The 27726-nt window shown below is 42.1% G+C and overlaps 1 protein-coding gene across 2 annotated transcripts in view; it reads right to left on the reverse strand.

Moving 5' to 3' along the window:
* The window catches only part of col11a1a (collagen, type XI, alpha 1a), a gene marked incomplete at both ends in the record, with an annotated part of 73184 nt that extends 48712 nt beyond the window's left edge, over positions 1 to 24472 (reverse strand). Inside the window, 13 exons of one of the 2 annotated variants that reach the window (XM_079181199.1) lie at positions 423 to 506; positions 637 to 711; positions 2108 to 2170; positions 2277 to 2318; positions 2583 to 2648; positions 4045 to 4329; positions 6050 to 6145; positions 7425 to 7517; positions 8745 to 8867; positions 15993 to 16155; positions 18555 to 18768; positions 19145 to 19309; positions 24358 to 24472. In XM_079181199.1, the coding sequence (XP_079037325.1) occupies positions 423 to 506; positions 637 to 711; positions 2108 to 2170; positions 2277 to 2318; positions 2583 to 2648; positions 4045 to 4329; positions 6050 to 6145; positions 7425 to 7517; positions 8745 to 8867; positions 15993 to 16155; positions 18555 to 18768; positions 19145 to 19309; positions 24358 to 24472 (1584 nt within the window). Of the gene's footprint in view, positions 1 to 422; positions 507 to 636; positions 712 to 2107; positions 2171 to 2276; positions 2319 to 2582; positions 2649 to 4044; positions 4330 to 6049; positions 6146 to 7424; positions 7518 to 8741; positions 8868 to 15992; positions 16156 to 18554; positions 18769 to 19144; positions 19310 to 24357 lie in introns of both variants that reach the window. The other variant, XM_079181198.1, reaches the window with a different exon arrangement.
* Between the last annotated feature and the right edge of the window lie 3254 nt (positions 24473 to 27726).

Raw genomic sequence — 27726 nt, forward strand, 5'->3', positions numbered from 1 at the left:
GATGTATTTCCACACTTAACCTCTGTGTTCACTGTGGTCTCTGACTGTGTAATTAATGTGGGATATTGTGCAGATTTCCCTCTATCCACCCACATCCTCTCCAACATATATACAAGAAAGATATTTTCTACACCTGTTGGTTCAGCCCACCCGCAGGACGAGAGCCCCTAAAGTATTTTTAACAGTCTCTTCTGTCTGTCCCATCTGTTTAAAGTGGCCTTTTTATGTTGTTGGTCTTCAGCCTGCTTGGCATGTCTCCTTTTAGCCTTGCAAGGCCAACAAAATCCAGCCCCCCCACCCCCCACCCCATCCCTCCCCTCCTTTCCCCCTACAGCTGTGTGTAGGGAGCAGGGTGGGGGGTTTGTCCACAGCTTTTGGGGTTTCCTGGTGGATTTTTTTTTAAATGACCTTTTTCTACTTACTCTGGCCTGGGAAAGGATTGCCTGAGCTTGGGCTTCTTGGGCAGAAACCACTGGACCCTTCTCACCATCCCCACCAAAACGGAACTGTTGAACAAACACACACACACGGACATTAAAAACGTTTGTCTGCACTATTCAAAATTAGTAAAACTATGGAATTATATGATACAAGGTGGCTGGTGTGTACTTCTGTTGCGTTATTCTGATCACTTACTGGCAGCATCAGCATGGTACCAGGGGGTCCTGCCAAACCATCAGAACCAGGCAGACCAGAACGACCAGGAGGACCCTGTAATACAGAAGAGAAGCCACCAGATTCACAAAATCATCAACTTTGTAAGATTAACTGTGACATGTGGAGGAAAAAAATAAAAATTTGAAAGGATTACGTGATGATGGAGATTTGGATTTCCTATTCCTTCGTTGAATCCTCAGTGATTAATAAAAAAAATACAAATCACATAGCTATGTATATATTATCATATCTAAATATCTGAATTAATAACTGGTAATAACATGTACATCTTGGCGGACTTTTTAAGAATTTATGATGGTGTAGATCACTGAAAATCGCTACAAAAAAATGTAAAATAAATGTACAAACATATACATACGTATGCCATGATGTTGCTAATTGCCTGATTAGCAACATCATGGCTGAATCCTTTTGGTTGAGACACCTAAATTGTGCCACTACATACGCTGTTGTGGCAGTGATATGGATGGAAAGACAAACACAGCCACACACTTTCAAAATCACACACACACACACACACACACACACCACACATGAGGAAACACACAGATGGAGCAGTACATGCTGGAGGTGTGCTGTTTGTTGGTTTGATCAACATGTGCTCCTCCTCTTCCAGCACACAGAGACGAGGCCTGTCCATCTCTAAACCACGCTACTGTCTACAAGTCCAAAACCAACATCCGTCTCCGTTAATTCATGTGAGCATGTTTGTGTGTGAGAGTTCGTGTTACAAGTATGTGGAACAGGGAGTCCAAAGAGCAAATCGTTAAATCATTAAATATGGATACCTTTCACCAAGAGAAACAGATCAAATGTTTCAAGAGGCCATAATAATTCACGTATGATGGGTTAAATCTCACTTGCTTTTCGCATCTATAAGGTCTCACTGTGTTTAGGAAGTATGCCATAATGCATAAGCACTAAAAGTGTGAAAATAATGGCAGAGATGGAGCTCAAGCAAGCCAACTTCCCTCCACTGACTCCATTCTGTTCTACACTGAGACACTTTGGAGTACATTACTGTGCTTAAGGGAGCTTCTCACAGCATGGCTGTGTTAAAATTGACTTCTACTATTTAAGGCAAAGTCAGTTCATAAATATTGTTGCTAATGCTACTGCAGTGTTTCCACACTGATTTATAATGATGGTTGAACTGCTAAACAATATATGAAGAGTCCCAATATACAATCGTATTGGTCACCTGCCAAGCAGAATCAGATCTTATGTGGCCGTGGTGTAAAAAGGCTTTCTAAAACCGTTCTATGCAGCAGCAAAATGTAATATAATGTGTCATAGTAACAGAGTCTCTGACAGGTCACCTCGCCAATGATTTGATCAATACGTATACACTCAACCCTTTTTTGTTGCCTATTAGATTATTGCACTGCGTGCTTACACGCTTGTTTGGGGGGCATAAATGACAACTCACCCTGTCACCAGGATCTCCAGAGGGGCCCGGGGGTCCTTGTAGCCCCGAGGGACCTGGAAGACCCTAAAAAGAGAAAGCTCAGTCAGCACACCACCAGCAGACAAGCTCATTAAATGAATTATCCTCAGATGCACAACGCAGACTTATATCTTTTTAACAATATACTCACAGATGGGCCAGAAGGTCCTGGTGGTCCTTCGATCAGCATGCCCTTTACAAACAAACACATGGTTTCACACCACAACCGCTGTCCTGTGCTACAGCAGGGTCAGGATAGGTCAACACATTTGGGAGGAAATTCTGCTGCAAGTTTTTGGGTGTTTGACCAGAGCTTTATAAAGGGTCTTAAAAAGCAGTAGAAATGTAGTTCAGGAGTTGACTTCATGTCAACTTGGTTTTAGACCATTTGCAGTGAGAAAAGCTCACTAAGTAAATGTAATGAATTCAGCAAAAATGACATGATTATATCACTCACAGGCTCAATGACAGCCGGCTCGCCCTTGTCTCCCTTCTGGCCAAAGGCTCCTCCGGCACCAGCGACCTGTAGTGACAGAGCAGCAACAGAGGCGTCACGCTTCACACAGCAGCTGTAGTCCACAGGTGAGTAGCAACGATGAACGAGGAGGAGGCCGTTCAGCCAGTGAAAGGAACGTGTGTTAGTGCTCGAACAATCACATATTCAGTTGCATCTACTGTAGCTACAGAGGCAGTGAATCAAGAATAACAGAAAGTGAAATAACATGATGAAACCAAACCAGCAAAATGTTAGTTGTACACGGACCTCCATGTGCTTGAAATGGAGCAATGCTGTCATTGCATTGCCACGGTGCTGTCATGCAGACCTCACAAAATAACACAAATCGATAAGATATATAGAGAAAGAGGCATGAAGAGATATTGCCCTACAATGTACGGTTTCACATTCTAATCTTTGTGCAACATTGCAAAGGATTATATCTATCATTTATAATATAATATATTGTTGAACACAAATGTATTTCATTAGTGGCAGTGAATTAGTTCAGCTGCATTCTGTATTTCTTTGTGTTTGGAGGGTAACGGTGGAGCAGTTGGGGTGAGGATTAGGAGTGGAGGGCGGGTGTGTGCCTAGAGGAATACTAGTATATAGGTGTAGAAGAACGTTGTCCTCACATGGTAAAAATACCCACAGGTACACACACACACAAAATCATGTGTGATGATGTCCTGACAGCGGGTACATTTAAACAGAAGTGGGACTAAAATGACTAAACATAAAGACAAAGAGAAGAGAAGGATGTTAAATATTTAGCTGTGACTGTTGTTTGGTCGGAGAGGACAGAGTTCAAAAGTTTGGGAGGGAAGTGAAAAGAAGCAATAACACCTTGATTATTGTGTGAGAGTGTGTGTGTGCACTGTGCAGACAGCTGCCTATGAGTTATGGGCTAATTGCTGAGCATACACAGGGAGGGATATGTCACAGACAGGCTGCTTGTTAAAGCGGGCAGAGGAAGAGAGGGAGGGATCTGATCCGACTGCTGGGATGAGTGGGTGGGGAGGAGGGGGCGGTATGTACGGGTGGTATGCAGGCTGGGGCCGACACTCACTGAATGCAAGAGGAAGTTTGAAGAAAGAAGACAAAAATGTGCGGGTGTGAATAATGTCAGAATGAGATCTACCAAATTAAAAGGTAAACCAGCTACACCCTCTCTAAGGAAACACAGTTGCATGCATTGTCCCTACCATAGATGTCAATCATTAAACCACCAATAGAACACCAGTGAGACAGCAGCAAGACTCCACACTCAACATGTCAATGACACATTGCCAAGCAACCAACTAAGGAAGGCGTGCACCGGAAGGCAAGAGTGAGTCCATAACACAAACAGAGACGTTTAATAATGCGTGCCGTTCATGCTCACGCCCGTCAGTCACCAGGCCAGGGGTGTGGTACTTACGGTGCTCCCAGAAACGTCAGTTTCAGCAGCAACCCCGGGCCCCACCTCATCGTCTTCGTTTGCCGTGGGTTCGGGCCGGGCCCTGCCATACTCATCATATGTCCCGTAATCATACAACCTGTTGTCAACCCCGTCCATATCATCATACTCCTTTAGGTCATATTCCTTAATGCCATATTCTGCACCGGTGTCCAAGTTGTCCACCGTTTCCGGGACAATGGGCTCCGGAGCAACGGGAGCGGCCTCGGTGACATACGCACCAAAAACATCCTCCTCCTCCACAGCCTTCCAGGTGTTACCCAGGCCGACGAAGAGGGGAGGTAATGGTGAGCAACCAAGGAAATAAGGATGTTAGTTAAGCAAGTGAGGCAAATAGTCTACTTTTAGATGTTATTAAAGCAAATTTAAAATATATTCAGCATTATATGCGGAAAACGCTATTCTAAATAACAACGGTAACACCTTATTTACTCAAACGACAATTACAATCTTGAGCTATCTTGGAGGAATGAAGAAAATTTGAATATACCCAAAATCAAAGGGCTAAACTATATACTGTTATGTACTGAATCATGTTATTAATTATGTACTGGATTAAGTATGTGCATTGACAATCTTAGAGAACTGGTGTTAAATGTTTCCAAGATGGATATGTTACAAATACTGAATGCTCTGTGAGATCAGTAATCCCTACAACACACATCACGTTATAATTCAAAGGAATAAAGTGTTACCGTAATGCCTGAATAAAATCAAAAGTGTGTTCATGTCAAGACAGACTTGATCTCGGCCTTCTTTTCTTTCTCATCATACTACTGATGCAGAGAGTAAAGAATACGTGTCTGAAAATGACACAAGCAGCGATTTTTCACGGACATATCATGAATCATCAGATTGCAGCAGCTGTGCAGATCTACAGAGTGCATCAAGAGACGTGCAACGCAAATTGTCAACAAATCCGTGTGGATAGAAAATGGTTTGAGCCCCGGTGCACTCTGTATTTGGCACAAGTACTGCAACCACAATCACCATTCATTACAAATTGATCATTGTTTAGCTTTGGAAAGCAACAAAAATAGATGCAGTTACAAAGTAATTATTGGCAGTACCCCATCTTGCCAAATTATATATTCAAAATTACCTGTAGAATCACATCCACTTTGTCAAACACTGCGGTAGACAATGCACATTCAAAGCTGGCTGTGAGGAGATTTTAGACTTGGTGATCATAGTTCTTTTAGAAGTAATTAGCAGAACTAGTGATCAAAACCAAGCTCAAGATGTGATGGACAGGGCATATATTGTTTAAAAAAAGAATCTCCACTATCATTTACTGTAAGTGCCATCGGCTGAGCCAGGCTCTGCCATCATTAACTTATACAATACATATTATTGGCTCTTGGTAATGGTGCACATGTTTCTTCACTAAAGGTCTGAGTGGTTTCTATTAGAAGGGTTGCATGTGTCCTTTTCTAGTCATAATATTAATGTACATTACAGTGAGCTTGGCATTTGCTTGTTTTTCATTGATACCATCCAGACAAACTCACACTTTAAACCCACAATTACTTCCAGATGCCACACATTTTTAAACAACTAAGTTAACTTGCAGTGTCTGAATGGGTCTAATGAGAGGAACTAACAACATGTGCAGCCTTAGCCAAAAAACGTATGACGTGACATAAAGCTACGAATAACCTCCTCAGTGTCCACCGCATTATTTCTAAGCATGCAGTGCATCCCTAGGATCTACATGGTGATTCTAGTGGAACAAGTGGGTTGTAGCTTTTAAGTAAGAAACAAACATCTTTCCCTGTCCATCAGTTCTGCAACACTCAGCGACATTTTTGGAAAGTCAAAAGACACATCACTTCATGAGAGCGGTTGTGTCTTTTGTCATTTCATACCAGATACTTCCTTGGGGCAAAATCATCCTGGCTCCCATTTCCCAAAACACCTAACACTGTTTTTTTTAGAAGTAGATGAGAATGAAGATGAAAATTACCTCATTGGGTCCGCTCGTGGCAAAGGGGGACTGAGTTTGAGTACCGTCTACAGTTCCGTAGTCAAAGTCTGTATTGTAATCTCCTACATTGTTTGGCTGAGTCATGTTGAAAAAAGGAAAAAGAAATATAAAGCGAGGGTTAACATAAAGGCTCAACCCAGGGGTTATTTGCTAGGGGCTCCTTTCAAGCTGGGCTACTTCTACACAAAAGAGGTTAGGGAGCTCTAAGTCTGTCATCACAGATTTTCCCTTCAAGGCAGGAAGATCTTGATGGGATTTGGTCTCATCTTTACGTGGACGTTTACCCTAAAACTGCCTCTGGGTCGTGCTGGCGCTGTGGCCTGGTAGCCAGGCATCTGTCGCTTCTTCTTAGCGGCAAACTTTTTAGCTGGTGATTTTTTGGCAGCAAAGAAGTTTAAGGGCTTGGCCTTAGTTTTACTGAGGGACTTTCTGGTCCTCTTCTTTTTCATGGAGACACTACGTTTCTTTCTCTGGAAGAGGTGGCGGCGACAAAGAACACCAAGACAAACATGGAACATTTAAAAGTAGAAATTATTTTAAAAACACAATCCACAACTGTTGAACAGAGTCTTTCCCAACCCAACTGTCAAATGTGCTCAACTTTGCAGTATCGGCCCATGTACAGTAGTTGGTCTGCATGGTGTGAATTAAAATGTTGACCACGAACATCAACTACGAGGGCTGCAATCGACAATGTTGGCGATAACTTTAGATCATGTAACAGTTGGGTAGAAAGAATGCTGCACAACAATGGAGGACCGGGCCTTTCATGGAACACAGGAGAGTTTTCAGGCACATATACGTAGGTGTCTATCTGGGACAGATGCAAAACACACAGGATTTGCTTTTCAGCAACTCTTTACAGCTATTGCAGTAATCAAATAGTCAAAAAAGTGCTTCTGCTGCAGTTTCCAAACTAAAAAATGTAAAATGTTGCCGATATCCATATTAATATATATATGTATATATATATATATAATGCATACAATAGTTTTAAAGACATGCTGGAATGCAAAACAATATTTTCCAAATAAAAGAAGGAGCCTCATAAAACAGATAGAAGGAGAACTGACGCACTGAGGATGTTTACATGCACACACTCAGGTGATCAGAGTAGACATAAGGTCAGGACACCTAGATTACTTTTCAATGTAAATCAATATTTTGGGCTGAAATACTTCAATCAAAAATATTGTCATTAATCAAAGTGTTTAGATTATTGTGTGCACATAAACATAACGTTGAGACAGACAACACAAGACGAACTGAGGGATGGAATACATGACAGACAGGAAGAGACATTACAGGAAACACGTTTTTTTTTTGTTCGTTTCTTTGCCTTTTTTTCATTTACCTGTGGTTCAGAATACTCATCGGTTGGAATGGTGTCTGTGGCTCCCTCTGAGTAATCATAGAACTGAGAGTAATCTAAATCGTCAGTAGTGTACTAGATAGGTTGGGAGAGAGAGAGAGAGGAGAGAGAGAGAGGAACGAAGAGAGGTCTTAGCGTTAGCATTAGTGCCCTTCCAGCAGGAAGATGATACATATGGTACATATCATCATGGCCATGATACATGTTTAAAAGTTAAAACCTATAATGCTATAAGGTATTATAGTGTATCATTTATAACATATGAGTTATCAAAACCTTTGGATAATCAAAGCCAAGTGTTACTAAATGACATAATGGTTCTAATATGGTGAACAAAGGAGTAACTAGCCATGTGCTCCTTCAGACATGTAAGCAGATGGGATGTTTAAAAGCTTGTAAAAACACAGGAAAACAACAGTGAAAACCTCAAAGACAAAAACACCAGCTGCATTTCAGGGATATCGTAATGGAACGTTCTCACTGCAAAACGTGTAAATTGTACACTTCATGACTTGACGTGAAGTTCAGCAAAGATTAAAGGGTTTGATTGATGTCGTCCTCTCGCATGACAGAGAAATAAAACCATACAATATAATAATACTGAAGTGTAGGGGAAACCCAACTTCTAATCATGAAGGTTTATCACTTCATGCTGCAACATGGAAGTAACGTTTGAACATGATTCCATGCTTAACTGATTCAAAGTGATGGGTCATGGTATTTGGCAGTATATGTATTTCCAATTATGAACTATTATCTAAACATAGATGGATCTCTGTGGTTAAGCCTTCATTGACGTTGGCTGTCTTATAGCTGGGAAGTGTCCATGATTGTTTCACGCTGCCCCTTTGTAATCATCTTTATGATTAATGGGCAAATATAAAAGAAGGGTTAACGAGTTACACATATTCCACTGTGTCCTTGGATGCTGCGTGTTCTTGTTTCCAACTCTTACTCACCGGAGTAAGAATCATAAGTAAACAATTGTGGTTAATAGGCGTTTATGAATTGCAGAAAAAGATCAAAGAAACAGAATAGATATCCCCATCAGCTGCTTTCATCGCTGATCAGTAAGGCTGCAAAATGTCTACCTCCAAATTGAGACTAAATATCATATGCAAATAAGAGCGGACAGCTTTGGTTTCTTTGCCCGTCAAAAGACATCCGCAGGCCGTGAATACGAACAAGAAGCAATACACAGGTGGAAGTGAAGCTCCTCAATATCTCCTGTTATAAAGACAGAAATGAATCAGGGCCCTCCATTGATCGACTCTCCCCCACCCTCCCTGGTTGGCTGACCTCTTCCTCTGGCTCCTGGGCCTGCAGAGATTCACTGTGGGGGGTGTCACAGTCTGGGCTGTAATGTTCACAGTAGTCGTACGCTGCTTTGGGATCAGCCACAATCAGGAGTTGCTGGATGTCGCCCTGCAGAAAAACAGAAAAAGAAACTTTGTGTTACTTCACCTTAATTCATACGGGAACATATTTCACCCACATGGAATCGTCCATGACATTAGAAATCACAATTTTTAATTAGATCTATTTACAAAGGCTGAAACCAGATCCCTTGAAACAGACAAGACAAGGCTGCCCATATACATACACACACACACACACACACAAGGGTCATGTCTCATCTTGCTCACACACTCACACATACTGGGGTGCAGTGGCATAAATGTAAATCTCAAATTGCAGATGTGATGTCTTTGGTCCCATACACTTATAGAGTCTGGCAGAGTAAATCCTCCCACTGGTATGATTAAACAGCTTGACACACACACACCCCACAGAGTCCACACTCACATGGTGCAGGGAGGAAACTAAAGTTCAGACACTAGGAAGATTATTATTGTTATTATCAGCGCCAGGGTTTACCTCAGGAAATCAAATAAACATGTAGACTCAGGACACAAGCAACACCTGGCACGGCCACGTGCTGAAGTGAAATACCTATTCAGCGAGGTATACTCTTCAGCGTTTACCATACATTTAGTGTTGCAGTACTTTTTGTTTAAGTTTTAGTTCAACGGTGAAATATTCTGCCACAGCATATAAATGTTTCCTAACTCTTTAACAAACACATTTTTTTAATCCTTGCCTAAAATGTTATGTAATAATACAAATGTCCTTTGTGTCTTTCACGCTCAAATAACACAATCGTTACTGGCCACAAAATCCGACAAGCTCCAAATCAAACCTGTTAAGCTTTTAATTCGAAGCCTTAGCCCGCAAGACATCTCTAAAATGTCACCTGAAAAATATATATATATATATATATTGAGCAAAAGCCCAAAATTCACAACGACTTTGTATGAAAACCATTGAAATAGCACACAGCAAAGAGTAAAACCTCAGCCATTGTTCGGGAAAGTAGCTCAAACCACAATGTTCTCTATGGTTTGGGACGGGACACCCCACAATGCTTGACACCGCTCCAGCAATGTCTCGCCTTGTTATCGGTCCTACAGCCAAAGCACACAGCTCACTGCAAGACAACAAACATATTGGCGAAAGCATCTGGATTTTTCTTTGGAGTCTGTAATAGCTTGAACCCGAGTTCCTGGTGAATGGGTTTTTTGAGCCTTTATACACATTGCGAAGAAAGCTGAGGGGGGTTCTTGGTGTTTGGCAGGCAAGCACACAGAGCCCAGAGGTAAAAAATCCTGATGCACTTGTGTGAGCGAGGACAATATACGTTGAAGAGCAGAACAGACGATTGGTAGAAAAACACGAGAGAAATGAAGCAGGCTGCAACTTGTCAAGAGAATGTGCGTGAGTGTGTGTCCTCCCTGTAAACTAGATCTATGGATCCCGAACATGTGCCTTAGTATAAACATCCATGTGCTAAGGCTTGTCCCATCGGAAAACAAGCGGTGCTTCTCCTTGAAACCTCCTCTGCGTAACCATCCATCAACATCTGGCGACTAAGCTTCAGTTTGACAGTGCAGAGATTTCTCCATGTGTGACTCTGGGTGGGTGGAATGCTACTTTAACTTGATTTTTTCTCATCAGTGCATCTCTGGTCATCTCTTGTCAGTCAATTACAAGTAAGACACGGTGCATCTACACGCCAAACTCGAAACTAGAACAAGCAACCCATTCTGCCTCGCTTAGCCTGCCGCCACATTGAAGGGTTTGTGGCCCATTCCTCAGATTGGCAAATACCTGATCCTATCTTACCGATATGCCTTCATTCCAGCTTTCTGATTGAATGGGCAAATCACAGTACTTCTGCTCATACTAGTTATTACACTCCAGGTATTATATTTGTATTGGCTACAATTATTGATCCTGTAGGTGTGTAACCGGAGCATCAGCTCACTTCAACAGTCTGAAACTGAGATACATTTCCTGTTGAAATGCACAATGCAATTTGGTGAGTTGTACTAAGAATTGTGCACCATTCCTGAAAGATATGATATCATTTAACATCTGTGTCAGCCATTAAAAAGTAACATTTACTATAATGGCCAAGAAAAGACACAATTGACCTGCCGAGTGGGCGTGGGACAGCAGTGAAGCTAGGTGGCAAGTCTGGAAAGGCCTCAGCTGAGTGTGTGTCCGCGTGTATGTGTGTGTGTTTGGGAAGGCTTCGACAGAGGAAGAGAGATCAAGCCTTGCCCTGAGTCAAGTTGACATGTATTACCTCATGTGTCACCCTAAGACCAACAGTAAATGCTTGAACCCTGCCTAGAGTCAGCTCTAATTAGTCCATGTCTGAGAGCCACCCGTCTGCACACAAATAGGCTGTGTTCAAATCAGTGTACAACTTCTGACTGAACAATACATGTACATGGGAACAAGAAAAGACTAAGTGAGCCTTGTACCTGTAGGTTACACCATAAACCAATGTTTGAGAAGTACTAACGTTGACAACTTAAATGAATCAGATAATCATCTTAATAGGTTACTACAGTTAAAGTCATTTTCTTGTATAAATTGCACGTTTCTTCCTTGAACGGTGCATTATTAACTTTCCAGTTGAAAATAACAAACAAGCGTCAATCCACAAAGCTAAAAACACGGCAAGCGAGAAACTGATGTCAACTCAGGAGAGGGAACACCAATAGAGATCCAGAGACCGACAGGCAGGGATTTAGAGAGAGCAGCTGAAATGGTAAAAGATGTTTTGTGCTGGGAAACACCTGGGGAGAGTTATGCTGAGGCTCTGGACCTGTCTTCCATTGTGGACTGCTGAGATAAAAGCCCCTGGCAACTTGGAGCAAAGCCAGAGCTCCAAAAATATGCCCCTCCTGGCTACAGCGCAGCACAGTACAGAACAGAAACAGGCCCACTAGGCCGTGTGTTAATGACTACGGTGTCAGAGGTCAACGGGAATAGAGAGAGGCTGAAAGAGAGAAGCGAGGTCAAGATCAACAGGTGAAACCTGTGAATCCGTGTGGAAATGACTAATCCATACCTGTTATATCCTCTTTTTGTAGTGCATTTTTAGCATTAGCATTTAAGTGCATGATAATTCTTACTATCAAAGGATGATAGAGTATATAATGGTAATATATTAAACTGTGATTTTTGTTGAGATTTTGTTGAAAATCACATATTTTTCTAAAAGCGTTATCCACCTTGACCTGGCCACAAGGGATATAAATACACATGGAGAGGTCAAAGGTTACAGGAGTGCATAGTAACAGTCTGTGCGTACCCATATGAACATACTATGTAATACATAGTATGTAGTATGCCAGCAGAGGATTTAGTATGTCAAATGCAGTGTGCCAGAAGTACCAGGATGTCCGACTGCATCTGGTCGCATTCAGCACTGAGCAAGCCAGCATGCTTTTGTGGCCATTCTGACCCACAATCCTCTGCGCAGTGGATATATGAACACAAGGGTCAAGGTTCAAAGTGCAATGTAGATCCCAATTGAATGCATATTGCATGCAACAGTACATACTTTGTGAAGGCAGCTGCAGCAGACTAAAACTAAAAAGTGAAAGAATGCGATTTGAACTGCAGCTAGTGTTCCCTCAGGGCTGCTGCATGAGGACAACCTCCGTGTTATGAACGGTCAGTACACAGCACTGTTACCATTTGCTGTGATAGATAAGCTATCATGTCCTTTCGCTACTAAAATGTAACCACATGTTGTAATGACAGGGCATCACTGGCCAAATCAAAAGTAGTCGTCACCGTTGGTCCTTTGACATACCTTTGCCCGGGGCAACATACCTTTAGTCCTGTCATAGCTAACTGTAATTAGACAACCCCGTTACAACAATTAGTCACTTCCCAAAAGCCTATACAGTACAGTTTCTCTAGGAAGGTAGGAGAACTAAGAGATCAAGAAATGCAAAAGGAGTTTCCACATCAGCCGGTGACAGAAAAAGCATAATTTAAAACAGTTTAGAAGGTTATTACAAAGCTTCTGTGTGTTATGTGCATGTTATTATAAGACATTGGCAGCTATAAAAACGACTTTGGTGTGCAAAGCAAAGTTAGAATGCTGTTCTTTTACTATTGGCTATCCAGGCGAGCAGACCTGCTATGAAAATATCCAACACAAACACAAATGTTATCTTTAGACAAGTGCATCTTCTGGCAATACTGGTGGTGTGGCACGGAAACATAGAGCACCACAGCTCCACCACAGCTCCACCGGGGAATAGACAGATATGTGTACGAGTGTGCTCGGTTCAGACAGGTAGTGTCAGCGAGGCATGAATAGACGGTCTCATGGCTTCGGCAAAGGTAGGGAGGCCTCGAGGTGGGGAGGGTGGGGAGGGAGGACGAGGTGGTGAGCAGGGGAGAATATGCGGCTGAAGGGGGGGGGGGGGGAAATGAGGAAGGTCTGACGGGGCAATGAAAGACGCCCATTCATCTAAACCAGATCCCTTCGCGACGGTGGTCGACTCAAACCTGGGGCAGGTATGGCATGAATAGACGTTTATAATACATCAGATTCTGAGAACGAATGTCAGAGTTTGAATAATGGAGCAAATGTTTTATTATTACTGAATTTATTATCAAATTTACCTTTGAAAACTAATAACCACCACTGTGTTAAAAAGGGGAGTAATAACTTCACTTTGGCAGAAACTGTACAGTCGCTGCTATTAGCTAGTCCATGTGCAAATAATAAAGGTAAGACAGAGAATCTGCTGTGGCTCAACATTTCCTGGGCATAAACTTTCCGCAAAACTGATTTGGCCATTTCATTTATTTTCTAATTATAACCACCGGCTTGAATGCAGAAGGCCAAGGTATTTCCTTCTTTCGTATATATCCCAGCATGCATCTGTGGATCTCTGAGGGAGAGCAGGGACAGAGAACAGACAGGAGACCTGTTCCAAAAACCGCACAGAGAAGACCCTGTTAACTGACTTATGGCTCCTATTTTCAGCCCTTCCCCTGGCCGACCTCTGACTGGACACACTGTTTCGTACAAATGCCGGTTTCAGTGCCCTCTCATGAATCTAATCAGAACTGACAGGAGATATGAAAGCAGATCTGCTTATAAAACGTTGCACCTCTAGCTTTGTTGAGTCATATGACACAGTCCTCTCATTCAGTCTGCAATTAGATATCAGAAACATCGTACTGCTAGCTGATTTCATATTTTTCCGAATAAAGGTCAATTAAAAATAAACACTGTTGTCAGTCTACTACAGTCAGAGGCTAATAAGAGACTTTTTAACTGCTAATTCTTTTAGAACAGCTGCATTTTTTTACAACATTGATTCGGCTATATATTTATTATACACTATATAATATATATATATATATACACACACTATATTTTAACATCATTCTGTGTACTATCAAACTGATGTAAGTTATATGTACAGTATTTTATATTTTCAAAAGAATACAAAATCAATGCTTTTCTATTAAAAGCAATTCTTATTTTTTTCATTTGGGCATCCAAAATGATTACAAAAGCCATATTTTAATTTAACACTTCATCGGGGAAATGACCTCAGACAGAGCAAATACTGCCAAATACCAAAGTACGATATTAAGAGCAACACAAGAGAGTTAAAAAGAATAATTGTGGAAAAACGCATAACATGGCTTTAAATATGCAGGGCCCTCTCTCATTGACAAGGTGAGCAAAAAATATAGCTTTAAATCAAGAGCAGCAGCATCAATCATACAAAGTTGGCATCAGAATAATGACTCGGCATACCTGCTTCCCATAAACAATCAGCACTCACAATCACACGCAAACCCGACCCAATGCAGCCTTTTTAGTGATGCTTACTTCCCAGGAGAGAAGACCATGTGCCGTGACTCAGTCATTATCTACATCCGCCTGACCCCCTGCCAGCATCCACCTCCAGATGAACTGTGCCTTAAAGCATCAAATCACAGACTATGTCCCAGAATGTTGCCCATATACATTTCATTTGTCTACATTTGTATTATTTTGTATCATTTATTTTATTTATTTGTATTTGTTTAGTCTGCGGCTTAAATTGCAAAGAATGTGTCCAATATTGTGACAACATTTTGCTTTTATGTAGATGAAGTTGTGTTTCTGTAGGCGGCTCTTTACGTCTGTTCAGTGATTATTTGGTGCTCAGGTTAACAATCTAGTTCTACTAAATAATGACAATTACTTGTTGTTTTTTCAAAGTGCTTCAGTTCGTGTTTTATTCTCATCAAACAAAGTCTCTTCTAGGAAACACATGCTTGGCACCTCAAACCTTACAACTGACTTCTCTCCTTTGGAGCCAAGTAACATGTACTTACATGACATATCATCAATCATTCCAACTCATTTCTTTATTAGCTTCAACAAATATTAACACCATAACTGCTATTGCACTTAACACTTGGTAGTAATTGGACACCTTTTTGCCCAAAGAAGGGCCTGAAAAAGTCCAGCTGAGTTTAGTGAGTTCATCTTCACTCAATCAATAGAATACCATCATGGCTGCAATCAATCTCATCAAGTAGGAAATCGGTGGTTCACTTCACCATTTCACTTCAAAGTCGATGCAAACCATCAGATTGAAAGTCAATCCAAGAGAACAATTCAACAAAGCCAGTTATTTTTGGTAAACCTATTACACATCAAACTCCCATGGCACCAAATGCCTCTAATTACAAGGTAAAGAGAAGCTTTAACAAAGGATCTGAGAAGTTAACCGAGAGCCTGTGTGTGGTTTGCAGAAAAACACAAACAAACAAGGTGGCCACGATCAACTACTTAGACATGGCTAAGGTCCAAATCTTACCAAGTATCACAAAATGCAGTCACCAGGTAAGGACGATTGAGTATAACGTCTCACTTAGCCTAGAATCCACTGTATCACCATCTGTCTGCTGGGACCTTTTGGGTAGAAGGCCATCTGACGAGTATCAGTCATCCATCGTCGATTGACTGTCGTTGATTCGATTTTTTTAGTTCTTGCTTGCAGTCTGTGTAGATTGTGATTTTTATAGGCTGCCTATGTGCCTCTTTGATCGCTAAATACAGTATAACCTGAGCTTCTCTGACCCACTCTGGTTTCTGTCATCTCAAGGATTAGTAATCAGCATGCAGCAGAAGCAAATAAATCCCAATGGACATGATCTCTTTACCTGGAAAACCTCCTCGTCCAGGATCCTGGTGCCGAACACGGTGATACCGTCGGTGTTGATGGAACCATGGTCGCTCCTGAGGAGAGGCTTGGTGATCTTCTTCTTACAGTCTACGATGATGGTGACCGTCTGCTTCTCCACACTGATGGCCACACGATGCCACCTGGTGAAGGACAAAACAAGGAGGGATAAGGAATAAAAGAGGCCACGGTCAGTCAGTAATGAGACTCAAGTGCACATTGTGAGTGTATACGATGTATAATCGATGATGTAATATAAACGCCATGAATGAATTAGGACAATGAATTCTTTGTGGTGTTTAGTCAATAACGTGAAGCTCGTTTGTAGACAATGTAGTTGTGGTTGATTACGTTCTAAGGAAGTCTTATCAGCACATCTAATAGGATTATCAACCCGCCTTTTATACATCACAACACACCTCAAAGGCGAGAGAAATTTAGAATGCTCACGGAACCAAATGCTCTAAGAAAACATGAACCTCAGAGTAATGTATGATATACATCGTTCAACAACACCCATAGATGCAAAGGGTCAACCAAGGTCACACGTGAGTCTGACACCTCCCTCACCTCTGGACCATTTTGCCACTGCACTTAAGGGCTATTGCATACCAGGCAGCAATGGACCACATTCTTGCCCCCACACTCTGGCCCTGTTTAACACGGGATTACACTCATTAAACTCAAAACTTAATCCTCCTTCTGGGTTACTCGGCATGACAGACATGGTGAACATTGTGGAAAGTGTGTGTCAGAATCCAGGAAGGCCTGCCTTGCCAGAGCAGGAGACACACAGTCAAAACATTGTTCTGAGGTGGAAGATGAGACCTGGCACCGCTGTAGCTCAAGAAGGCAACACAACAAGAGTTTATTACAGATATATATATATATATATGATATCATATTTATAAATCTGTAAGGTAAATCTTGTCATCAGAAGAGGAAAAATGTCCAATTCATTTGAACACTGCTAGATCATACAGACGCATTCCATGGTAGGCAACAGAGCTTAGAGGAAAACAAGCGGGCAACACTCGCTGGGTTTAGCGGTACAGCAGGAAGGATTACTCGTCACCTTATATGGCAGAAAAGCAAAAGTTGACTTTGATAGGTTTAAACAGTTTCTCAAACTTTTGATGTGCATACCGATCAAAAGAAGAAGAGTACGATTATTTTAGAAAACGCAAATTGATTTAAATGCAATCTTTTGAAGAGCATGAATAAAGAGATTAAATAAGATCAGACTGAGGATATACGGTGTAACAGCTCACAATAAATGCTCCTATTCACCCCCCTCCCCCCCTTCCCTTTAGAAGAAAGGATAATGCTCCTTTTCCCCTCGTCAATATCATCATTGTGATTCTCTTTTCAAGATTGGCATATGCTTCGCACTAACAATGAATACATCTACAGGGATTGCAGACTGTACACAGCCTGAGCTGTAGCCAATAAAGTGTTAGACAAGGCCTGGAGCTGGAATGGATCCAGACCCAAGAAGTGTTAAAAGTCCTCTACAGAGAACACTGAACCACTGGACAATACAGCCCCACAAGACTAACACAAAGCTGTCTGAGAGCGTTAACTCCTTCTCTTTAAATTATTCCTGACATGAGACTTTTGAAGAGCCAAGCTTCCTTCATTCATGATAACTGTGTACACAATAGATCTCATTAAATCCAATTTGAGTCACATAAATATTGTGACCCGAGTTATGACGCTCAAAAAAACGAACTATCCTCACCGAGCATGTTCAGCGAGTGAAAACACATTTTGATAAAAAATATACTATTTAAAATGATGCATTTTTCCCCAACAGCCTATCTGTTTCTTTATTCCCTCTTGCCCCAGCACACGGACTCATGTCAAGCTAAACCGCAGCTCTGAGTGAGAGTCCTGGGATTTGTGAGCCTGGGAGCAGATAATCAGGTTTATGCTAAAAGGTTAGCAGCGCTGTTTCTGGTTGGGTGAGGTAATCTAAGGGGGTAAAAAGGAAGTTCACGACTGCCCCTTTCCCCCCCCTCTCTAAAATAACAGAGGCACTGAGTTCATGGATGAGGTCAGGTTGCCCACAGCAGTGCCTGCTGTGCCCCAATAATCCAGTGTCTCCTTGTCTCTGACCTGTCTCTGTGCCCACGGACCCCCGATGAGATAGATAATCCGGTCAAGAGCACCTGTGGTGCAAAAATGGGAAGATCTGGGTTGTTTTCTTGCTTGCTTGCATCTGTCTTGCAGTTACTTGGTCAAATTGTATCAGCTGCAAGTAATAGAACTTCTGTATCAAGTATACTCAGTGCTATAAATTGGCACAGCCTGGATGATATGGACAAGTTTGAAGTCCGTTTGGATTACACTTCATATGTTCCTCTTGCACCATCTAGCATGTTTATCTCAGACCCTCAGTACAACCTACAACAACTGCACTGCCCTCCCTGCACGCTGCGACACACCGTTCCTTCTGAATCAGCTTCAACCGTGAGCCTGGGGGTGCACGGGTGGGTTTGAGTGAGTTATTACGCGAGTGGATGTTTGAGATTTGACGTACTTTCCGTCGGCGAGGTTGAGAGTACGGAACAGAGGGTAGTCCTCCGGCGCCGGCTTGCCAGTCTGATCCTCAAACAGGAAGACGGGTGAGCGGCCCACTTCCACGCCCAGCTGCTGGACTCCCTGCTTGTTGTAAACGGACAGCAAGAAGGACTGGAGGCCTGACTTGGGGCGCACTGTGGTCAGGATGGAGAAGTCCTCAGGAAAAACACCTCCTGCACGAACCACAAGAGGAGGGATGGAAAAGACAGGTCAATGGGTTAGAGTGATTGTAACAGTAGACATGATTCCAATATGACTGCCTAGTTTAAAACTATATTATCTACTATATCATATATTGGTTACTACCCATTGTCTTAAATGCAACAGGGCCTCAGCTTCGGTTTTCTCAACTAAAGCGAGAATTTTGAGAAGTTTGTCTACATTTTCATCTAAACGTTTTTGGGGAGGCCAAAAAAACTAAAGTTTTGCTCAGCCGTGCCTCTAATTTAACAATACTAATCAAAGAATCCACTGTCAAAAGTGTGTGTTTTAAACCAGTTTAATCTCTTTCGAATATACAAAGTAAAAAGGTTGAAAGGTTTCTCTTACCAGGGAATAACTGTGTGGTGGGGGCACTGATCTGGACCTGCTTGGCAACTCTGTAAGCTGAGTCCGGCTTTGATGCTCTTCGGTTTGTGCAAAGTCCTGATGTTTTCGTCACTCCTTCGGGGTAATTTTGAAATTCTAATACTTTTAGCACGTCCACTGGCTCTGCTGATCACGGGAGCAGAGAAAACATCAGTTAGGTCATAGCATTGGCTTCTGAAAGCTACATGTGGTTTCAGCACATGGAACACTAAATGCATACTGTATTAAAGGGTTTCGTTTTCAGTTGGTTGTATTGCAGATTTTCATCATCAGGTCCGGTTCTGGTAACTAAAAACAGAACAGTGAGAGAGCCACTGCTTGATTCAGGTCAAAATAGACGAGGACGATTCACCCAGGTTTGTGGAGCAATTCACAGATTCCCTCACCGTGACCATCCCAGAACCTCCGTCGTCAAAATGGCGCTATGACACATTGGTCACAGTATCATGGACACAATACACCCTATCTATGATAAACTTAACATATCTAAGTAGTTAAATGTTGCCTTCCTGTGGCTCTGCAGGCTCATCTGACAGGAAACGTCTCTGTCGAGGCCAAACCAAAGAGCATAATGAACAATGTGCCAACAGAGATCTGGTTCCATAACACCTGGATAGGTTTACCTTGATAACGGTCACCAGAGGCTCTGTGGGTTTTACATTCTCTTCAATCTGATGCACTTTATATAAAGGAGCCTGTGTGGCGATGGTGCTCATAGAGACCCATGGGAAAGCATTATAATTGTACCTCTTCATTAAAACACCCTCTCAGTATAAAACATTAGCTTGATGGGCAGGATATGGGGGAAATCAAACTGCTGCAGTATATTGACCATCTGTTACCGGAGGCCATTTGTGCGTGAGAGATGTTTTACTATAATAGGTCTAATAAAAAGTTAAATTCATGCAAAATGAGCCTATAAACATGATTTACAAGCCTCATTTTCTAACAGTAAAATCCATACTCGACAAAGTGAATGTTATTCTATTGCTGCAGACCACATCTTGAGAGAGAGAGAGTTCAATGGGCATATAGTGCGTCGTACTATAATTGTAAGTCGCTTTGGATAAAAGCATCTGCTAAATGACTGTAATGTAATGTGTGTGCGTACTATAAATAAAGCCCATATATCAAAGGTGCTCACGTCACTCCACAGAATATAGCAATATCCGACTAAAGCAGGCAATACAATGGCAGACTGTTAAATAGAATAACACTAATCTGTTTTTGTGGGGTAAATAAGCACGCCAAGGTGTCTGAAAGCATCAGCAAGCACCTTTTCTGGCGGCTTTAAAGTCCCTGTTTTAAAAAAATGTCTGATGTCTCGCTCAACACTCTCTGGTCAACATTCCATCTGTGGCAGCAAGGAAAAAGCAAATCAAAAACCTGTTTCATTCTCTTTAGAAAAGAGGTTCCAACACAAATCTATACGTACTGGATGTGAAGCTGCTCATTACGCTGCTATTTGAGCACACTATTCTGAAAAAAGTAGACAGAAATCCTTCCATTGCTGTGAGTTTGTCCCACTCAAGGTTTTCATTTTTATGGAAGACACTAAAGGAATATGTTACGTTTATCATGCTGAAGGTATTTTCACATAAAGGGCCCGGCCTACATCTGGTCTCCTTATCGTCCAGCGCCTTATACAACACCTGCGATGGACCAGAACAGATGCATCGCGATGAAGGCAAAGAGAGCTGCTCTGCTTCAATCAACGGTACTAAACTCTGAACTGTGAGCAGTATGATAAAGCAAACTCCACCAGCAAGCCATCTTACAAATATTGTTATATACTATCTGCTTAGTGAGAATAAATGAGTGTCTTACATGGCAACCCAAAATCAAACTCAGTACCATTTCAACAGAGGACACAGAGGAAACAAAGTTATGTAAAAATGTGAAGTTGAGATCAAAATCAGCAAACTGTTACTCCGTAGGAATGCCGTTACTGAGGACAACTTGGCTTTTTTGTGGCTTGTGAGGATGAACCGGCTACTTACTTTGGAGAGTGAACTGAGGACCTCATTGTGAGTTCCTGCAGAGCCGCTTTCAGTTCAAACAGGACTCATATGTTCCAGATGTGGCCGGGCTACGACCCTCACACGGAGGTGCTGAGAAAACGTCAATACTGGCCAATCCATTAAGGTGGCCAAATGAGTGTGCACAGGTTTTAAAAAGGTTGCATCTGATGAGCTGGTGTGAATTTGCCCTCGGGGCTGAGCAAACAGGCCATGTAGCTACCAGCCGATCTCATGGCATGAAGGGATGGACCTTCTTGAGTCTGGAGAAGAGAGTCCATGCAAGCCAGCCTCTATTACTCAGTTATTGGATCATCTGAACATCATTACGCAAGTTGCAGAGGCACGCGTAGAAGGGAGGAGCAGAGGGACACATTTCCATAAAACATAAATGGAGTCATTTGATATCACCTCCATCATGTTCACAAGTGTACGTCCATGTAAACAGTGTGTTCCAAGAGATAACACACAACCTGTCTTAGGACAGAGGCCAAAAGAGTCTGCCTCAGCTCTTCCTTTATCACACAGTATGTAATGCTTGAGCACACTGATATTATATATCCACCTCCTGTTGTGTCATTTTCAGCACTCACTTTGTTAAACAAATGTGAAATTGTCTAATAAACAGAGGAAGACCTTTTCACCTGCAGCTCCCTGAGACTCTAATAATATCTACAGCCAGAATCTCTCTCTATATGTCCCCCCCCCCCCCCCATCCCCCCACCCTCTCTCTCCCACTCTCGCTCTCTCCTTCCTTTAACTTCCACCATGCTGCCGGCTAAAACAAGACAGCTTTATGCTGGTGTCATACCAAAGAAACTTCGCTGAGACCTACCCAGTTTTTCAAAGCTTCCCCACCCCCTCGCTTTTCCTCTCATTAACTCCTTTTACTGTATGCCTCCATATAGTATTAGAACAAGTGATCCCATAGTGTTTGTCTAAATCCAAACAGGTCAAGAAAAAGAGATCTCTTGTGATCACCCCTATTTCAGAATTGAAGTATAAATGTGCAGTTATAGCACAAGTTCAAGCTGTGGCTTTGTGAAGAGGAAGAGATGCTCGTCTCAATGTGATTCTGCAAGGACTGTGAATATGTGACAGCTATACACATGACAAATGTCCAGCAAGGAGCTGATTAGCTGACACTCTTGGTTGAACATATTAGGGAGAGGTCTCTGGAAATGCTAGCTTTGCCTGCTGGAATGCACATGCCTGCGCCCTGGGGGCTGAGAAAACGTGTCTGTACACTGCTAGATGAAGAGGGCACCCTGCAGAAACAGCTTTGACTGACTGAGACCCCGGAACACAGAGCCTGCAGCTAATTGTTTGAGATTTTTTTTAGAAAGAGGCAGGAGTTGGTTGGTGTTTGGAAAAGTGAGATTTTCAATTTAAAGTAAAATGACATTCCAGTGTCTTCTGAATTGGCAGGTTGTAATCCTAGTAGGAAACAAACTGCTGTAAAACGAGGAGATGTTAAGTTTGTAAACGAATAAAAAGCTACATTATTGATTTGTGCCGTATACATTAAAATATCAATGTCATTAACTGCAATAACTGATTTTCTTTTTTTAGACGTCGAGCTTTAACTTGACTAAATATTTGGTTTAAAGGTAGAGACTTATGAAAACTTTTCAGAACCCATAGTAGAAGCTATTTAAGCTCATTTCCATTCTGGAAAAGTGTCACTATGGAGATTTAAAAAAGAAGTATCCTAAGTCTCTACCTGTATCTGTATGCAACAGTAAATCCTTACAGAGTTGTCCATAGGCCAAGGTGTGATGCCTATCCTGAACCCTATGACTTGTGGCCATTGTGGCTGCCGGCTCGGCCAATATGCAGTCCCGCTCTTTGAAGGCTCTGAAATCATAGGGAAGTGCAACAAGGACCATCATCAAATAACTACTCAGTACTTAAAAGGGAAGCATTCTCACCGCACACACAACAGAGCCTTGTCCTGCAGCCGACAAAAACATCTAAGTGCAAAGTTGCGGGGAAGAGCTGGGCAGCGTGTGTGTGTGTGGGGGGGGGGGGGGGGGGGGGGCACAAGTCAGCTTTTGGGCTTCAGTGTGGACCAGGGCAGTGTGGAGATAGGGTGAACCTGCCTGACCACTTAGCCCCCTGCAGACCCAGAGGGGCTTTGCACTCTGCACTGACAGATCTGAGATCCTCCAAGGCCTTTGTGAAAATGCACTTCACTACCACATATTTATCACCACACTCATGCTGTACCCCGCCAGAACATCCTCATGTCTACAAAAAAACTGTGCTGTGAGCCTCATAATCAGCCATCTAACCTGAATAGTCTTTCCTCCTCTTCAGTATTACATGCCCTACATTCATTAATGAAGAGTACACTCAGTTCAACATATACGGATAATTACAGCACTCCCACACTATCACACAAGTCAGTATCCCATCAGCCTGAAATGAAATGTAAAAACACTTGTCAGCATGAGGCATCGACGGTTTCAGTTCAATTCAAAGTTTGTAAGTTGCAAGTTATCACAGTGTAAGGTAGCCCGTGTCGTCTGGCTGAGGAAAACCCACCCTGCTAACCGTGTCCACATCCACCTCGCGGACCACAGTCCAAACAATGAGCTTTCTTTCAGGCTAAGTGAATCTGTTTTCCCGAGCTCCATAGACACATACCAGCTGCTTAGGATGAATTTAATTGGGCGAGGTGTTTCATCTTCTGAGCGGACGCTTCCCATTCATGCGTAACAGCAGCCCGCAGTAAATAGTGGGATACTGAATATAGTTTGTTGGCCAACGATATATATGCACCTCAGTACTGTATAAGAGTCTTCTCTGGGGTTTAACCGTCCACTTCACTGCAGCAGTGAGGGGGGCGCCGTTTTACTGTACCAAACGCTCCGTTTGCTGAGTGTTAGTTGTTTGTTGGAGGCTTTCACAAAGCGCTCAATTACACAGGTATCTGGGGAAATCTCGCTTCAATGTAATTACTCAGGTTATGGAACGTTGAAGTAACAAAACATACAACTAACTACGAAGCAAACGTGACGCCACTGTGTCCAGGTAAATCTGTTAATCCCCAAATCTCCATCATCAGTTACCGGGTTTTCCGAGCCGGTCGCTGCTCCGTCCCCTTTCGGCCAGATGAAGTTTATTAGAGAAGCTTGATCCTAAGAATCTTACCTGCTCCGACATTTGTAGCTTGTAGAACCAGGGTTAAAGTGATGAATGCAGTTACAGTGGAATCCATAAACCACCTTTTCGTTTTCCACCTTGTGGACCACTTTTGCATCTCCATGGTCGGGCGCCCACAATTGAATAAAACTTTTGAGCGACCGGTGAATTTGAACGACGTCCCTTCCACAATCCCAATGATGATGGAAAAATGTCCTACAAAAAAGCCATATGTGAGGAGTTTAGTCTCTTCTCTCAGCCACACCGAGGGCCCCGATCCTCCTTTCCAGTGCCCAGCCTTCACAGTGAAGGTAGTCGGGCTTTAACCAAAACGCACAGAGTGCAGTCGGTACACTTGGTGCGTCCACGGAGAGGAGGGCTGGGCAAGCTCCACAAACCGGAGCCACGATTACAGTGAAATGACAAGGGAGCCAGCCCCCGATTAGCAAATCACGGGGCTGGAAATTCTCCTTCGGGTCCACCCATTAGCTTTGTAATGCGCCCTCAAGTCTCTCCCGAGTGGTCTGAAGAAAGAGAAGCGAAATAAAACCGCGACAAAGTTGGTAACGACCTGGGGATGATGACACGGCAGAGCTGTACATGCAGGGTGTTTCTATAATAGGCGACTGATAATATCACATCTTACACCACCTGAGCTGGCGCAGATAAATGCTGTTATTTGCAGCATAAATACAGTATTTAGTGAGTAAAAGAAGGAACTGTTTTAGAACAGCCCACTCTTCCTCAAGTCCTTCTTGACAGTTAAACATAGGCCTACTTCAATTCATGAGTAAAAAAACTAATATTGAACCTTGACAAATTGAAAATAGTAGCCATATACCACACACACACACACAGGAACAAACATGCCTTGATCGTATGAAATAAAAAATGTAATGCTGAGTTTAATTACAACCTGACATTAGTGTGGTGTGAGGAAATCAGTGCAGCTCACTGGTGTACCACTGTACAAACACTGGATAATCCAGCTGGTTGAGAATTAGTATCAAATGTATGTCTGTCACTATTCCAAACCCTTATGCGAATGTTAGTTAAATATCAATTTCACAGAAATAAGAAAGAACAGGGAGAGGTGAAATGTGATCGTGCCTGGGGGTCTGGGTGACAAATTAAAAGTAAACACCTGAATGAATCAGGATGGAGGATAGGATACGATTAACTTCATTAATCCCTGAAGAGGAAACTGGTTTGCCACCATTGAGACAACATACACAATACGTCATCTCACAACAGATAACACCGGGCAAGGTCATCGAAGGGAAACACAGATGCTTCCATTCAGGGCATGAGGGATCACTCAATGTTTTGAGTTTGAACATGATGCCAATATGGCCTTCACTCTCAGCAGGGGTCAGATGTATAAAGGATATGGAGGCACAAAAACCGTGCATACATCACCTCCCACACATTAACTGGTGAGAGAAGAATTTGCAGTGAGAATAGGCCGTACTTCAGACGTCCACACGTTTTAGAGGTAGCTGCGATTGAAATGATAATATCAGCGTGAAACATGAGGTGAGAGACGTAAACTTATGGTAGACGCTGTTTGCTTATGTTGTTTGGTCAGTTTCACTGATCGTGTTATTATTTTGCAGGTTAAAGTTTTAACATTTTCTGTAAAATGTCAAACAAATGCAAATTTATAAATTTCAAATTGTCTATGAATGATGAATTTCTTTTCTTATTTACATTCGAGCCAAATATCTATATATTAATATATCCTTCATTAAAAAAACACTTTGTAAAGTCTGCTTCAATATGAACTCCATCAGTGAAACTGACTTGTGTTACGAGTGGTGGAGCTGGTATCGATATGAAAACAGATTTAGGGCATTTCTACATCCATTAATGGCAAACAGTGGAAGTGGAAATGAGGCCTGTGCATGTGCAGCTTTATAAAACTGACTAAAAATGCGTGCGCATATTTCCATGTGGAGTGTGGACACGGTTTTAGTTTTCTGTGTTTTCCAGCACAAAACAGTTCTTTTCCACCACCATCATTATATATTTTGGAAGAATCGGTTTCACACTGCCAAAATGCAAAATCTTAACAAGCATATTTGTCCAATTACTGGTCAAACATCACATAACACTTAGGCAATTGTGTCTTTTATTAACAAGTACATTTTAGTGAGACATAGGGACTTGTTTTAGACAATGTATCTTGAATATCTCAAGTGAAAAAAAGACTTTTCATCAGCACACAGGATTGTTAAGTAACACAAGTGAAATACTGCACAAAATGAGTTTTCTTTGCTAATTCCAAGGTTTCTTTTTATCTTGAACGGCCTAAATAATACATCTTATTTCAAGAAATTTTCACTTTCAGATTTGTTTTTACTTACAGTATAAAAGCAAAAACAATTTTTATAACTATATCAATACTGTGTACAATTACAGATCCTCCCTGACTGTAGTTTTTATAAACCATAAATCATTTATATACAAACTTACATAGCTAAGAGCAGAGCTAATTGTATTATTTCCTTTTTGATTACCACCATGTCGTCCATTTATTTCTCTGAATAAAGAGTTTCCTTATCATTGAATAGGTCTACAGGGTCACTGTGCCTTTAAAAGCTACCTGCACTGAGAACAAATGCAGTCGTCTGCCAACAGTGTGAGATAACTCCACTTGTTCCAGTGGTTTCCCCCGTTTCAAGAGTTTTGTGCAAATAACGATGTGATTATCCTGAAACAAGAAAGAGAAAACTCTAAAGAGTGATTTCAGGGGGCCGAAGGATTCCAGGGTTCCTCATCTAATGGCCTTTTAGAAAGAGGGTCCAGCAGACAGTCAGCTCCTTGTATCTCTTGGCTCACTCCAGTGAACTCATGGATCCTGACCAGGCTTTGTCTGTCAGCCAGCTCGTCCTTCCCAGCCATCCCGGCTCAGCCCGTTTCCTGCCAAACAGTATCAGATGCTCCTCCTGTATGGCCGGTGGCAAAAAAGCAGAGCCATTTCTCTGGGACAAATTGGTGTCCGGGCAGAGAGGGTTTCATGCTACATCTCGTCTTCTCATGGTTCAGGGAGCAGGGGGCAGTCATTCTCATAGTGGCCACAGTGTGCTTCGTAGGCTCTTGTGGAGGTCCAAGTTGTCACGAGTAAAATCTCTTTACGTGGAAATTATTCCAATTATAGAATGTAGAAGTGCTTGGTAGTGCTTTGACTTTTCTAGTTTCACTCTCTTTTCTATCATCTTCTACATATTCAGAAAATAATTGACAGCTTTTGCTTTGGACAGTCAGGTGTGCACTTCAAAAGAGATTATCTATTGCGAAGCAGATTGTCAGCAGTTGGTGATGCACTTGAAAGATGCTGCGGTGACATCAGTGATAATAAGGTGTGCATATGATTTG

Source organism: Pholis gunnellus (genome assembly GCF_910591455.1).
Source record: "Pholis gunnellus genome assembly, chromosome: 20".
NCBI classification, from domain to species: domain Eukaryota; kingdom Metazoa; phylum Chordata; class Actinopteri; order Perciformes; family Pholidae; genus Pholis; species Pholis gunnellus.